Source organism: Limulus polyphemus, unplaced genomic scaffold (assembly GCF_000517525.1).
Source record: "Limulus polyphemus unplaced genomic scaffold, Limulus_polyphemus-2.1.2 Scaffold4389, whole genome shotgun sequence".
Classification (NCBI taxonomy): Eukaryota; Metazoa; Arthropoda; class Merostomata; order Xiphosura; family Limulidae; genus Limulus; species Limulus polyphemus.
The window spans coordinates 67,483-84,169 of record NW_013669999.1 but is presented as its reverse complement, the minus strand read 5'-3'; the positions used below and the strand labels follow the sequence as shown (position 1 = coordinate 84,169).

Sequence of the window (16,687 nt, the reverse complement as noted above, 5' to 3'; positions counted from 1 at the left end):
TCTAATAAAGTGGTCTTCCACTGTAGATATCACAGATGTCTGTCCAAAACATAGGCACAAAGGTTTGTTCCGATTAGTCTTATTCCCGTATCTATTCACAATCCGAAGAAGACAAACATTACAACCAATTAGCAATTCATGGTATCTTTATTTCTAATAAACGATGAGGTCCCTTCTTATAGAACCATAAAAAAAAAGGTCCATTTAATGAACAGTTTACACAAAGAAAACTTTCTTTTACCAATGTTCCTATATACAAAACCAACAACAAAATTAGAACAAATGTTCCTAATCTTGTAAATAAAGTAGAATAACATTTAATTTACTGCTTCTACTTATTTACATGATAATCTCAAGAATAATTCAACAGAACTTGAAAATAAAAGAGAAAACACATTTAATAACAAAATGGTGTTTTATATTTACATATTCCTCAAAAATCTCAATATTGCAGGTGTCAGATACACCAAATACAGAGAGAAACAAATCCATTTCAAAAATCACTCTTTCTTTTAAAAAAACAAAGTAATTGAATACAAATTTCCAGTACCAACAACATCTTAATCTAGTCTACATAATTAGTCTCTTTTTATGACGGATTGCGGCTTTACGTTTATGAACTATCGTTTCCTACAAATTTCCAGTACCAACAACATCTTAATCTAGTCTACATAATTAGTCTCTTTTTATGACGGATTGCGGCTTTACGTTTATGAACTATCGTTTCCTTTTACAAAATACACTTATTTCATATTAAAAGCTTCTTTTATATAAAATAAAATAAAATAAAAGAAACCAAAACCATCTTTGGGGGATACTTAAAAATCAAGACAACCTCACAAAACTGATTATTAATTTATTTAAGTTGAGGCACTGAAAATAGTAATTTTTTTTAATAAATTTATACTGTAACAAATATGCCAAAGAAAGACACAAGTACCATAATTAATTTGTATCGGTAAAAGCTGAAACTGTAGAACACATTTGAATTTTCTTTCCATATCAAAAAGCCTTTTGTATCTGTTTTCTCATTCACATTTCATAGCTAAATGTTTTCATGCTTAAAGTCCATTTAAATAAAAACACAGCAATGGACACCTCATCTTCAGCATGTAGTTAAATTCTAATAAAAGACACATTGATTATATTAAGTGTTGAATCTAAAACGCTGACATACCATTTTGTACTTACAGACATAAGTACTCAACTGAAATCATATTTCCATGAGAAATAAAGACAACGAAAAAGAATCTACTTTAAAATATTTGCAAAACATTTTTATAAAACCTTTGTTCTGGTATTAGTTTTCAAATTGGACACCACAAGATTCCTTTTTTTATTATTTAACATCAATGAGCCGTTTGCAGATCTTTGAGATGTCATACATCTGTATAGATATTTTACATGTATCTATTCTACATTAACACAAATATTAACTGTTTCTTTACACAGCTTATCTTCTAGTTTAAACTGAAATTTCTATGAAACTAATCATTAAATCTACAGAAGTCAGCTATATGAATGTGATGTTTTAAAAAACTTCTGCAGCTGACCAAGCTACTCTCTCATTCACACACACATATATACATGTTATTTCAGTTGACACAACGATCAGGTTTCTCTTTTTCTTTCAGAGTTAAAACATACATAAATGTTCTTTTATCATACACAATGACCACGTTTCTCTTTTTCTTTCAGAGTTAAAACATACATAAATGTTGTTTTATCGTACACAATGACCACGTTTCTCTTTTTCTTTCAGAGTTAAAACATACATAAATGTTGTTTTATCATACACAATGACCACGTTTCTCTCTCTCCCTCTTTCAGAGTTAAAACATACATAAATGTTGTTTTATCATACACAATGACCACGTTTCTCTCCCTCTTTCAGAGTTAAAACATACATAAATGTTGTTTTATCATACACAATGACCACGTTTCTCTCTCTCCGTCCTTCAGATCCACAATACACATAAATGTTATTTTAGCTGACACAACGACAAGTTTTCTTTTTTTCATACGTAAACGTTGTTTAAATGACAAAACTAAGGTGGATTATTTCAATTCTGTACATCAAATATTGCTTATGTTACCTACTCTTCAAAAACTTCTTTGATTGCTATGAATAATTGGCAAAAAAAAAGGTGATAAATACAGAAACCAGCTATATTGTTTTCAAATACACTATCATATAAGTGCAACTTTAAATAGCTTAACCTTAGGCTATTAAATACAGTATTTATTTTTAATGTTGACTGAACGGTTAGAATGAGTAATGTCTTAATATCTGGAACAGAAACAGAAAATATTGCTTTCCTCAGAATATCTAAATATGTGATCAAACTCTACCCATGAGCACTTTTCAGGGTGAATAAAGTGTGCCATGGACTAGTTGGTGTCAAGAAACTCTTTCGTTTCGGTATTAAAAGGGGGGAAGAAATATTTTACGATAGACAGAAGATAAAAGTATTCATTTTTTTCTATAAAGTCACTGGGAAATAGAATTTAATCATTTCCTTACACTGGTGCTTGTCTATCAATTAACATACATGATGATGACATAGTATTTTAGTTACATTGTGTAGATGTGACAGATATGTGTTTTATTTAGCAGAATTACCCACAGTTCAACAAATGTCAGACACAGTTATATAAATTAAAAAATCCATTATGCTAATCAAAATATCACGAGATTGATAAAAGGCTGGTTTTTGATTATTTGTCCTGTTCTAGTCACTTTCATATTTACTAGACCCCCCCGCCCTAAAAATTTTAATAACCTCCCAGCGATAATTTACTTTGAACTCGGTAGGAGTAATTGGAATATATTTATAATTTTGCATATAATGTCCATAATTGAAACTTCTAGTTCCATTTCATCCTTCTCAACTTAAGTAGCTTAATATATGGTTGGTCTGTAATCTCAAACAAATTTTATTTTTCTTCTGCGGGTTTTAATGACAAATGGTTTTATTGGATATGTTTATGACTTTACTATGTGCTGTTTACACATACAATTAGGTTTTGTTTTTCCTATATATATATTCTGTTTGATTTAGAAAATTCCTCCTCTGTTTTCCTACACTGGAAATTACAACATGTCACATTCTATCACAACATTTCTGTTTCGTCTGGAAGAGTGACTATAACACCATCATGATGTCAATGAACTTCAGAAACTTGATAAAAAAAAATTGTTATCATATCAAGAATTCTTCAACCGTTTTATCTAATCCTGGAACTTCATCAAGTGCTATAAACATTAAATTACTTGAAACGTAAAGACAATCCAAGTGTTACTTCAACCGTTTTATCTAATCCTGGAACTTCATCAAGTGCTATAAACATTAAATTACTTGAAACGTAAAGACAATCCAAGTGTTAGATGTATAATTTAGAAGATAAACTAGTAGAAATGAAAAAACAAATAGGAACATGAACAAAATAAACAATAAATGAAATATTCATATATCCTAATAAATAGGATAGATTTATTTAAATACGTAAAATACGTGTTTGCTTGAATATTATGGTTTATATGCTGAAGTTGACGAAGCATTAGAAATCAACATATCTAACCTAAGTGTTAAAAATCACACACACACATCTGCAGCTTACGGAATTTTTATCACAAATTTGACAAGTGTTTGTATAAAACCTTGTGGTAAGCTTTAATTCACTTTGCTGTATTTTTATATATATTACATGTTTCCCTGATTAATCTGGCTGATCACTTTTTTTTTATATACTTCTATAACTACAAGTTACTTTCAAATATGCTTACGATAATTGACTAATCCAAATACATGTTTTGCAGTCGGAGTAGAAAAATAAACAGATAATTCATTAACACAGTTTACCAAACTTTCATACCACAAACGTACCCGGGAGAAAATTCTGATTTCCAAGAATGTCTAAAAACGCATTAAGAACCATTTGAAAATTTGTACGTATACCTCTAACAAAAAAAAAAAAAACAATTATTCCTCTTACGGAACCTTCACATAAAGTATTTCCAATGTTTTAGACAGCTGTATCTACAATTCTAATACTAAGAAGAAATTAAATACATCTTCGTAAAGAATTTTGCAAAAAAAATTTTTATTTCCTATGTACTCTTCAGTGATTGTGTAAAACTGACATGAAGAGCCTTTTTTTTTATTCATACAAATTTGTTCTTTTGTTGCTCCGTTATAAACCATAGTGAGGCAGTTAAGAAATCATGATATTAACTCCATTTTATCACTTTCACTTTGAAACAAAATACATTGAACTTTGTGTGTGTATTCATGTACCAGTTTAAATTAGCATTGTTAATATTTTATTTTATGGATTTCCGAACATTAAATTTATGGCTTTAGGATGACATTTTAGGTTCCATTTTTCTGTCTGTCACGTAAAGTTTATTTTGAAGAAGCTAACTTTGGAAACATTAATCTGCTTTACCGTCAATTCATGACACACATTTATTCTCAATCAATTGATAACTATCGTAAGCTTCTTGTCGGGGCAAACTTGTTACATAATGTACAAATCATATATAAAACTGTTATTCTAATATAAATGGCTATTTAAACTCTTTTTTCTTCATATCATAATTGTGCTCCCAATGGTAATGTGGTCTTTTTTCATATGTTGTTCTGTGTATTCAGCAAGACAGATCACTTAATAATAAAAGTTTTCTTTCTCAGCCCTAGAGAAGTTTGAGAATTCAAGCACATAAATAAAGTTTGTTTCTGTGTTCTTACAATCAGTTCTCTAAACCAGAATATCTCTAAGAAACAAATTGACCACAACATAACTTAGTTCATGAGCTAGGTTCATCAGTTAGTGTAGTGTGGTTAAGGAAACAACTTATAACAATAAATAACGAACAACTTGTCATATAATACTGTTGCTTTCTGTTAAACAACAGTCACACAATTTCTCAGAACAGTTTTGTTGTGTGAAAGAGTTTCTAATACACAGAATCAGGAATGCTGACAGACAGGAACACGTTACTACAACACATTTTATACATATATATTTAAATGTTTGAAAAAATAAAACAGACTACTTAATTTTATCAGATCTTAACACCAGATCACAGAATGTGAAATTCTTAAACATCAGAGAATCAAACAGAATGTCTTTTTCATTTACACCTAGAAAAAAAAATAATTACTTATCTAACATCATAAGATATTTTTCATAAGCCCTTTCAAAGCTGCTACATGCTACTGTACAGCTAATACCTTGAACAAGAATAAACAAAAGTCTGTGTTTTTTTTTATATAAAACCAAACAGATAAAATCATTTCCTACTGATATTTATGAACAAAGACACAGTCATCATATCCATTATTGACTGATCAGAGTTGTACAAGAATTAAGTAGTACACACAGATTAACTAATTAAATTCAGGAATCATTTTAACAGATTTGGTACATACTTTCTCAATTCAAATAAGAACTGCATAAATGTACAATATTGAGCTCCACCAGGTTAACAAAATTTAGAGAAACTCAAGTAACTCAGTACTGAAAAATATTCACCACTAAAGAGGATTTTTAAATATAACGTATTTAACCCCACTTCATTACGCACACTCTCTCTGATCTACATAAGAAAATTTCAAGTATGGCAAAATAGGCTGTTGACAACAGCTCTGGATCATCACTGGAATAAACTTTACCCTTAAACACCTTGCAAATTAGTTCTGCTCCAGAACTTCTAATAGGAAACTGTCTTCTAAGTTACACAGTCTTTGTGTCTAGCTAGGACTTGGCTAAAGTTCTTCTTGTTAACGGACATTCTGATACCACTAATGGAGTTGAAAAGATGTTCAGGATTGATTGTATCAGGCAATTTAGTCAAAAACTCGGCAAGGTGGATAAAGTCCATCTTTAGCAAGATGTCTTCATACATTTTTAAAATACCTGTGGAAAATAACACAAGGGTTCAATTAGATTTTGAAAAGCAACTGACATCAACCCCCCCACCACCAAACACACACACACACACACAGATATTGGCATTTTAAAAGTATACTTTATCTTTGAAAAAAAAACAAATGTTAATAACAACACAATGATTCTTTCAATAACAGCCAAGTCTGCAGAAGGTTAACATTTCCTAACCCTGAAAATGTATTTCCAATAGGTACCTACCTCTCTCACCAAAAGCTATCTTGACCTTGATTTGCCCTCTAGGCACTGCTAAGATTTTTCAACAGTGCACCAGTCTTTTATACCTTCATTTTTGCACCGTTGAAACAACATGTGCTGATCGTGCAACTTCCCTCCACCAATCATGCTGCACCACCTATACTAGCACAGGTAGCTCCCTCTATCATTGTAGAACAATCCTCACTTTTGAGAATTGGCAGACACAAACCAGAAACATCAACAAAATCAGTTTGGAAGAAGGGCAGGAAATGGGTGAGGGAAGGTAAGTACCTATCAGAAACACATTTTCAGTATTAAAAAATGTTAACTTCCAAAATGGTACTACCTTCGTTTACCCAAACCTAGAATCCCACATTGCAAAGGTGGAGGGGCTGGTGAAGGCACAAAAGTAATTAAACAAGTAGAGAACAACTGCTGTAAAAGAACAGGTGTTCCACAATTATAAAAGGTGGTACGCCTGTGAGATATAGCACTAATTCTGGAACAAATATGCTCTTTGTCCAGTAACAAACAAAGTAAGACACATAGGGCAGAACTTAATAGACAGGCACCATGTCATGTAATATAGATTCTACAGGTGAACAACAGATAGTACGTAACAAGCACATGACATAATCATAGTCAGATTAGAAGAAGGTGCCTGGAATCAGAAATAAGAATACGTGGCTAGGGCTAAAGGACTTATATTAAGATAGATAAGTGTGGTCAGCCCGAGCAAAAACATCTGGGGGGAGCACCTTGGATTTATATTAAGATAGATAAGTGTGGTCAGCCCAAGCAAAAACATCTGGGGGAAACACCTTGGATTTATATTAAGATAGATAAGTGTGGTCAGCCCAAGCAAAAACATCTGGGGGAAACACCTTGGATTTATATTAGGATAGATAAGTGTGGTCGGGCCAGAGCAAAAACATCTGGGGGGAGCACCTTGGATTTATATTAAGAGAGCTAAGTGTGGTCGGCCAGAGCAAAAACATCTGGGGGGAGCACCTTGGATTTATATTAAGAGAGCTAAGTGTGGTCAGCACGAGCAAAAACATCTGGGGTAAATGCCTTGTGAAATTATGAAGTATTCCAAGTACGGTTCATCCTGGCAAAAAACATCCAGTGGAAGCTCTTTGCATAAGGTTAATTGATTTATATTTTGAACGTAATGTTTTGAGAGATCAACAAGTGTGGTCCACCCAGACAAAAGCATTCAGGGGAAGCACCTTTTGTTTTATTGAGTATACCAAGTGTGGACCATCTGGGCAGAAAACACCCAGTGGAAGGACAATTTATGTTTCATGACAAATAATTGCGGTTTATCCAGGCAAAATCAACTAGGAGAAGCACCTTGGATTGAGCATATTATGATATTGAATAGCCCTCTTCTCATGGAGTGGGTACATATGACTATGAAGTTTGTTTTATTGTACAAATCTAATATAGATATACACACACCACTGGATCAGTGGCCTGTGGTCTTACAAAAACACTCCATCTCAACGGCGAGCATTATGGAACTATACAAGTTTACTGTCAAGATATAATAGTTAGCATACCAGACCAGGCAACACCCCTCCACCAGGTGGGATTCTGAAACATGATATATATCAACAAATTAATGTAAAAAAGATTAATATGTCGACTTGGCAAAGGCAAACAGACATGTGTAGAATCACCACAGGAGAAATAAGATACCTGCTTGAGGAAGACACAGCTATGTTGTGCAGATAAAGAGTGACAAATGGAGTTGTCCGCACACCAGCCTGAACAATCTCATCCAAAAGTTGGAGGTTGCGAGCAGTTAAAGACATAGTTAGATGACAAATTTAGTGTGAAGAAACATGATTTAGATGGCAACCATCCATTGTCACGTCAGAATATGCCAGTCGTGTGGGTTTACAAACCCATCCAGTAAGCATAATAGGTGAAAAGGTAACGGAAAACAGAGGAATTCCATGGAAGAAGGAGACAGAAATGAGAACCATAAAAGGAGGCAGTATGAGCCATATAACATAGCAGGTAATGAACTGGACAAAGTAGATGATCTGGATCCAAATTGGAGAATAGGTGGGAAAAGGAAGGTAAGGAAATAGGAGAAGAAGCCCAACAACCTTCCCAGGCAGCCAATGTCCTTGAAAGAAAGGCCTGATCTGGAGAATGGATAACATACAAGGAATGGTAAAGGATGTGGGAAACATTAATGGCATAAATATCAGAAAAATGATGACCCCAAGCCAGAAAGGGGAGGAAATAGGTCTTAATGGAAAAGTAGACAAGGAAGACATTGCAAGAGGTTCAAAGGGAGAACTGGATGGGGCATAAACGACAACACTGAGATCCCATACTGATAGAACAAATGAAGGTGGAGGATGGACCATAGAAAAAATTGGAAAAGGAGGGAAATAACCAGGGAAGAGAAGGCCTTCCAGAAGTGAGTGAAAGGAAGATGTTTGACAGGGCAGTCCTAAAAAGAGCAACAGTTGAAACAGACAAACCCTAAACAAACAACCAGATGAAGAACTTGGACAGGTGAGAAATAGAAGGACAGGATGGTTAGAAGCCATGGCCAATTGACCGAAGTCTAAAGTATGACCAAAGCTTCTGGTACATAGACAAGGAGGAAGAGCAAATGGTACACACAAGGAAAGATGCTACACAAGAAGCGAGTCCCAGAGATGAGGCACAGGATTGGACAAAAGTCACATGTGAAGCTGGAGTGTGGTGATGTTGGGATGAAAAATGTCTGATCACAGTTGTCAGAGGAGAAATCAGGACGGAGATAAGGGCAGGGGCTGTAGCTCCACTAAGGGCCAGAGCAAGGGGAACCCTGACTGAGCTGGAAAATATGTAGCAACCAGCAGAAAACAAGAAGGAGTGATCTGGATAAGTGAAAGACCCAGGTGAAGAGTCTGATCAGAGTGTAGGCAAACAGGTGAAGACACCTTTAATCTGGACTGAAAGCATCCACCCCCAGAGCTGAGGGGTGAGGAACTGGAGACCAAAAAAAAGGAAGGAAGTTTGGCATTCCAGCAAGTGGGAAATGCATATATATGTAGATTTCCCAGCTGAGAACACACCCACAGCAAAACAAGAGGATGAAGGGACCACTCCGTGGAGAGAACCTGGTTGGGACATGATAAGTGATCGGCCACAGGATTCATAACTCCGGGAACATGACATGCCAGAACAGTGATGTCATGGTCGTTTGTCTAGTACAGGAGATCCAGAGTCTGAAAACACAGAGATCTAGACTTGGCTCTTCCTTGCTTGGTAATACAGCTGATGACAGTGGAATTATCAAAATGAACCATAATCACCTACCCTCGAAGGAACGAGAGGAAATGATACAGAGCCTGACTCACTGTGAAATGTTCCAGGATATTGAAATGGAGAGTTGCCTCCTGTAAACAGATGAGACGCGGTACGAAGTGGAGGAATGGAAAGTCCCTGTCATGTCACGAAATCAGGTCGGCCCTGATCCCAGGTGAAAGGTAGATGTGATGGTCCAAGGGATCTTGGGGGAAGTTCCACTGGGCAAGAAGAATCCAATGTAGAGAATGCATGTGTGCCCAACCTAAGGGAAAGAGAGCTTCCAAAAAGCCCAAAACCCTAAAAGAGAGAAAATCCCTCATAAAGAGAGAGACGGATATGGTTGGGCCTTCCTGACTGTCTGCTCCATATCCTGGAGCTGAAGTGAAGAAGACTGGGCTCAACTGAAATGGGAAGTGAAGAGAACCCCCACCCAAGCACCTTCTTGAAGAAGTGAGCCGTACGAAGCAACTGACTGGGCACAGGAAGTGGTCAGCAGAAGTCAGTTGTTCATGTAATAAGGAATCCGAAGAACCAGCAAGTGAATATGATGTGCAAAAAAACATACTACTTGACAAAACACAAGTGGCGCTGAAGAAAGATCGAACAGCAGTGCCCAGAACCGAAAGACAAAACCATGTGGATGAATTGAAGAAAAACAATGTGACATTGGGGCAAAAAACCCACCAAAGTGAGAGGTATGACTCCAGAGTGAAGCAAGGTGTCTCCAGATAAGAAAACAGCCAAGAAGGAAGGTTTTTTTATTTTTATGTACTTTGTAGACTTTACACATTTCTACATTTTGTTAGTTCATTAGTAATGAGTACTTTCTCTCAGTATGTTTATTTTACATCTTTGGCTACGCTTCACGACAGTTCTGTGGGTTCTACGGGTTCTTTTCTTTGGGTTTCTCTTTCTGTTTTGCTCCCCCTCTTTTCACCTCCTAGATCTTCTTCCCTCCTCCTCAGGATCGTATTTTGTCCAGTCGTTTTGCTGAGTCTATTCAAGACCTACAACACAAAAAAACTATCGAATGGGTGGTGCCCACTTGGTTGGTATTTTATTCCTATCTATACATGGGAGATTGGAGTCCCATCATAGCAGCAACACTATGAAATTCGACCTCAAACAGAAAACAATAGGTAATACTGAAAGTACAAAACCACTAAAGAAACATAGAAGATAAACGACCCTTAAATATGGAACATACAAGTCCACTCAAAGGATTTATAAGACGAAGGATACAAAGATAAAACTGACCCTAAAGAACATGAGAATAAAAAGATAACCAGCTAAAAATAATAGTTTAACTCTAATCTAATCCCAAATTAGACAAGAATAGTAGTAAAAAAAAAGGAATTTATAAACATATTAGCATTAACAATGAAAAAAGTAAAAATGCAAAAAAACAAAGGAATAATCAAACTCCAAACACAAGTTTGAACTCAACCTAGATGGTAAAAGTATAAAAATCGAATTTACCAAACACTAACACTGAGCAGAGAAGACACGAATGACCTAATTTATCGAGTGCAGAAATTATGTCAATCCACACAAGCTCATGTAAAGTCACTGAACATAAGTATTTCTATAGGAACAAAGAAATACACAATGAAAACTTACCACAGATCTCCTGTGAAAAGAACAATACCTAACCCAACAGATTATGTGGAGGCATGGTAACAGGTGGAAAGTGCAGTAGAAAGAAAATTTCCACACAGTATCTATATCCCTCTTCACAAAAATCATAACATGAAAGGAAAAACTGTTGGCTGAATGTAAAACATGAACTCCCCTCAAATTAAAGCCTATGTTTCCTCATCAGATATCGTCAACCCTGAGACCTGGGGATTAGTATTCTACTTATGGCAGGAATTTCAACATCTGCCATATTAAATCTCGAATTCATATGAATAAAGTGGAATTCGGGAACAGAAACATTTCTAAAACAAACGAGTAGAAACAATGGAAATCAAACACAAGAAGTCGAAATTTGTGAAGTTGAAACTGATATTAAGTTGTGATGAAGCATAATCAAAATCTCAACATATGATTCTGAACCTACAGTACAACCATTAGTAAATCATTCAGATATGGAGACCAAATGGGCTTTTCTACACCTTTGTCAAGACTTCAGCTCTGATACATTTATGTTTATAAATTTAACTAATGAATTTCAATGTATTCCTAAATTGGGGCTACTTTGAACAACCTATTTCTCTCAAATTCTGTTTAGTAATACCGCTTCTTTGGGGTTAAACTGAACACTAAACTTTGTTTTTTTTTTAAAACCTGCTTCAATGTGGAAAAACACTCATGTACGGCACTACTGTTCTAGTGTACTAGTAACTTCAATATCATATCAGTACACTGAGATGTCTTAACAAACACCATAGGTTTCATTTATGATATTTTACTAAAACACAATAGGATCAATCTACAACAACAATGTATTACGACAAGCAAAAATTAAAGATGTCACTCATATTCTAGTTGACTAGTACATTTTTTAACATATCAATAAGTACATTGAAATGTCTTAAACATACTGGGTACAATCTACATCAATGTCTTTGCAAAAGGCTCAAATTCTGTTTCTGTGGACATTACATCTCCTCATCTTGCCTCATTAGTATAACTCAACTCATTCATTAACTGGTTAAATGCAATGGATTCCTCATCAGGCACTGTATATGTGTTTCATGCAGGCTTCTCATAGATGCTTTACGAGTTCCTCCAGAATGGATTCTTCATCAGGGACTGTGAGGAACTCGTAAAGCATCTATGAGAAGCCTGCATGAAACACATATCAGAATGGATTCTTCATCAGGCACTGTGAGGAACTCGTAAAGCATCTATGAGAAGCCTGCATGAAACACATATCAGAAATGGAATCTGAATCAAATTTGGCCAGTTTTCCAATATGGTGTTTTTGACCATTGCTGTTTCTCACCTCAAACTGTAGAAACAGTCTTCATTTATTATAATATGAGAAACACTGACAGGTATAGGAATGCTGGGGCTAATTTGAACAACATTTAGAGTAGCCCCAATTTGACACCTAAGCAGTGGCAAAATTATTAGATATTATACTGCAATTTACTATTTTTATTAAACTATTTATGGATAAGGATACGGGTCCAAAGTCAGTTACTTAACACCTAAGCCACAATTAAAAGGCTTATAATTGTATAGAAGTTTACAACAATATAAAAACCTGACATGAAAGCAGCCACTTTAAACCATTTTTTCAAGACTACACTAGGATCCCTTACATAAATATATAATATTTATTTGTTCTGTAAATGCTAAAAACATCACTAAATATTAAAAAAATTATTTTAATATTTCAGTGCTATAGATATTGGTTTAAACATTTTCATATAAGTTGTTCGAAGTAACTCTGGCTGACATGTTAAAACACAGCTTCCTGCTTGGAAAAAATGCAAATTGCTGATTATCATACAGCAATCGAAATAATTTTTCAAAAGATTGTTATTTTATCGTTTTAATTTAAATGTTGAACAATTCCTATATACTCCAGGAGAGCTTAAGTACAGCAATAAAATAAAACTAAATGCACCCATTAACTGTAAGAATAAGTACTGTGTAATTGTCTTTTATGATATGCAGTCACTCAAGAAAAAGGGTAATTTAGATTTATTTCACATTTTCCAACTTCTCATTTTACCCTGCACTGCCAATTTTGCTACAGTTAGTGTTAGCAAAGAGAAAATAATAGATAAAACATAGTTTTACTAAGAAAAAACTTTCAATATTCATTTAGGAGATTCTAGATGTAAATAAAATGAAATACGGAAACTGTAAAATCAAAAGAAGTATTTTTATTCTTAGTATAAAAATCACCTTTCGCTCAGACTGACTCAGTAAAAGCTTCACGAATTCACAGTAAAATACTTAACTAAAAAATTTGATTTTTTTTGTCTATAAGAAACTTGTAATGTTAACTAAAAGCTTGCCAAATTTCATGAAGATATATTTTACATTAAGATCAGTATATATAGTTTCATGGTTATATGCTGGTTACAATATCAGTCAAAAATAGTCAAGCCTGGTCATGTAATACAAACTTCTGAACAAAAATTTAAGATCACACTTACCTAAAGCAGTTCTAAAGAGAAATTCTTCTCCATCTCTGAAGAAAATATCCCACACCCTACACGCCACATCAAGTGGAAGAGATCGACTGAACAGAGTATACACCCTAAAAGATGTAGAAGTAAGATGGCTATATCTTTGCTTACAATATATTATCTTATAAAAGTAACTCAATCACATATGTTCAAAAGTTAAAAACTACTGGAGAAAGTTGTTTAGTGATGGTAATGATCTTAAGACTGAAAATTGTATCACTCAGGACACAGCCCTGTGTCCAAGGTTAAGAATTCAGAATGTTGATTCCAAATAAAAATGGGCAAGTGGCCACGGAGTAATGGAAGCCCCAGAAAATATTAACATCCGCGTGATCTCATAATCTTTCACAAGATCAAAAAATTACAAAAACAAAGTTGCTCCCTTTATTAATTTTTTCTTGTGGAATCTGCAAGTGTCTCACTGGGTGCTGAAGAGAAGGTTGTTTGATTCAGTGAACCAAAACATTATAGAGACAGCCTGTTAAAGTAATAGGCTTATAATTAGAATGATAATAACCCACCACTATAAACTTAAAAATTTCCACTCCTTCTAGATCTGGTTGAAAATGATCAGAAGAGATGACCTAAAGAGGCAGGAGAGCAGTGGCATAGTATGTCATGAATGTCCTCCAATTTAACTGATGTACTTCTGGACTTGAAGAGCCATTTTGAGATTCACCATAGTGAGTAGTCTATTGTAATCCCAACAATAAACAGACCAAAGAAAAGAAAGGAACTATTTTAGTCCATGTCTCAGTTGTCAAGAATGCATGAGAATAGATGGGAATGATAAAATGATGAAAAAGTACTCTCCAAAAGTTTTAACAATTACCTGTAAATCAGCTATCTCTTGGCCTGGGCTTCCAAGCCTGAAAGTGAAAGCATGTAGATTTCCCATTCATCTTGTAAACTGGATCCAGTTCTCAGGATGAGCCATACAAAAGGCAATCATATTTCTAAGAGTGGAGTGACTACTATAAATACCCAAGACACTCTTTTTGATCCTGTTAACTTCCTGGCAGTTTGAATTCCACCATGGATGAAGTTTTAGGAATGGTGATTGCAATTACCTGGACAAAGTGACAGCCACTACCTTCATGCAATCATTAACTGATGGTAAGATAATAATGGTGGGGGTCAAGTTCTGACACGATGGTTAAGAATAGCAAACTGGCCTTCCAAATTTCTACAGTGGCACACAACTCGAATGCCATTAACTGTGGCCAATATCTCTCTGAGGAATGAGGAAATTAAAACTACCACATGTATCACTGTCTACTTTCCAGAGAAAGGATGAGAATAGAAAAGGTGAACAAACAAACAGTCCAATTCTATTCCTCAACGAAGATCACTTTTACTTTACGCTGTCTTTGTTTAACAAAGAAAACTGCCAAATGGTGAAGTAAATGGTGGGTTTTCAAAATGTCTCCACTAAGGAGGTGGTGAGAATCAATGAAAGCCTTGATACAATCTGCACAGGAGTAAAAAGCTTGACATTTCCTTTGAAGAATCGTTACCATTTTTGAAATGTAACACTCAGGGTAGGTACCCTGAATTCAAGGGTAAAAAGGTAATAAATTACACAATTAATAGTTTTCAAATTATAATTTAGTTATTTATAAAATACCTAATGATATTTAGATTCACATATACATAGCGGAGAGCGAGAGAAAACAAGAATGATAGAATTAAAGACTTTTAAGCAACAAAGAAAAATTGATAATAACAGCGCACATCCTACTAATTGACTGAACGATGTTTTATTAATATTGGAGAAACATAATGGCTGTAACTAAGCTTCTGGAAAAATGGAAACCGAGTCCAGATAAGATCTGAACCCAAGTCTCTGCTTGGAAAGCAAATGATTTAACAAACTAAACTACTACATCTTAAATGCTGAAATCTTCACTTTTTACTTTAGTTGATTATTAGGCATCTGGATGGCAAACAGTTAGAAAATTAATTCCTGCTAGGTCTGAAATTTTAGTGCTGATGTGACTGCATACGTGCAGTCTGTTACTTGATGTCATATGCCTGAGGCTAACCTGTATTCAAACCCGGTTTCTAGCACTGTAAGTCTGCAGACATACTACTGTGCCACTGAAGGGAAGTTTGAAATGTGATAAAATACAAAAGAAAACTTCCATACAGGTTAGCCTCAGGCATATGACATCAAGTAACAGACTGCACGTATGCTTTATAAACATTAAATTGACTTTGTACTGTTAAAACTTATTGCAGTATAGTGTTTCAGATTAGATTTACTGAGGTTAACAACTTTTAAGTAAGGAATTAAAGCTTTTCAAACATTTTTATAATGATATTTTGTAGAAGATTTGAAAATAGTAAAGTTTAAGAAGTCAACATTTTTATTAATGGCAAATTACAAATGACAAAATATAGATAAATAAAACGCACCAATCCACTAAATACAGGTCAGATGTAAGGTTCTGTTTTTTAAAGTGGCTGTTGAGCTTTGCCAAGTTTTCACTGAAAAATTCTTCATATACAGCATAATAAATTTTCATCTGAAATGAAAAAGTTGAGAAAACCATTGACAACAACAGGAAAAAAGAGTATCCATGAACTAAAAATACAAGAACAATTTTTCAATCTTAATTAAAGCTGAAAATTTCTCCTAAAAGTGAACTAATTACGGCCAAGTTAAGTAAACATAGTTGAATATCCAACTCTTTAACGTCAGAAGAATCTAAATCCACCAAGTTGATGCACCTGTTTTTTTAAATAACAAAATTTCTTTGTTTGTAATTAAGCACAAAGCTACACAATGGGCTATCTGTGCTCTGCCCACCACGGGTATCGAAACCCGAGGTTTGGCGTTGTAAGTCCGCAGACATACTGCTGTGCCACTGGGGGGCTAAATAGCAAAATACAAGTCCTGAAACAATTTATATGAAATTTGGAACACATCTTTTTTTTTACTTGGACTTCCTATGTTTTATATTCTTAACCCAAAACTGTAAAGGTATTATTAAAGGTTTTAAATAAAACTATAAATTTTTGTGTTTTTATTGTAATAATACTCTAGATAATTTGATTATTTA

At 34.5% G+C, this 16,687-nt stretch overlaps 1 protein-coding gene across 2 annotated transcripts in view; it reads right to left on the bottom strand.

Moving 5' to 3' along the window:
- Positions 1-379: 379 nt before the first annotated feature.
- The window catches only part of LOC106471070 (TBC1 domain family member 14-like), an 83,411-nt gene continuing 67,103 nt past the window's right edge, over positions 380-16,687 (bottom strand). For both annotated transcript variants that reach the window (XM_013931658.2, XM_022399692.1), the window contains 3 exons: positions 16,041-16,150; positions 13,590-13,693; positions 380-5,922 (listed from right to left, as the gene is read on the bottom strand). In XM_013931658.2, the coding sequence (XP_013787112.1) occupies positions 5,735-5,922; positions 13,590-13,693; positions 16,041-16,150 (402 nt within the window). In that variant the 3' untranslated portion in view covers positions 380-5,734. The remainder of the gene's footprint in view (positions 5,923-13,589; positions 13,694-16,040; positions 16,151-16,687) is intronic.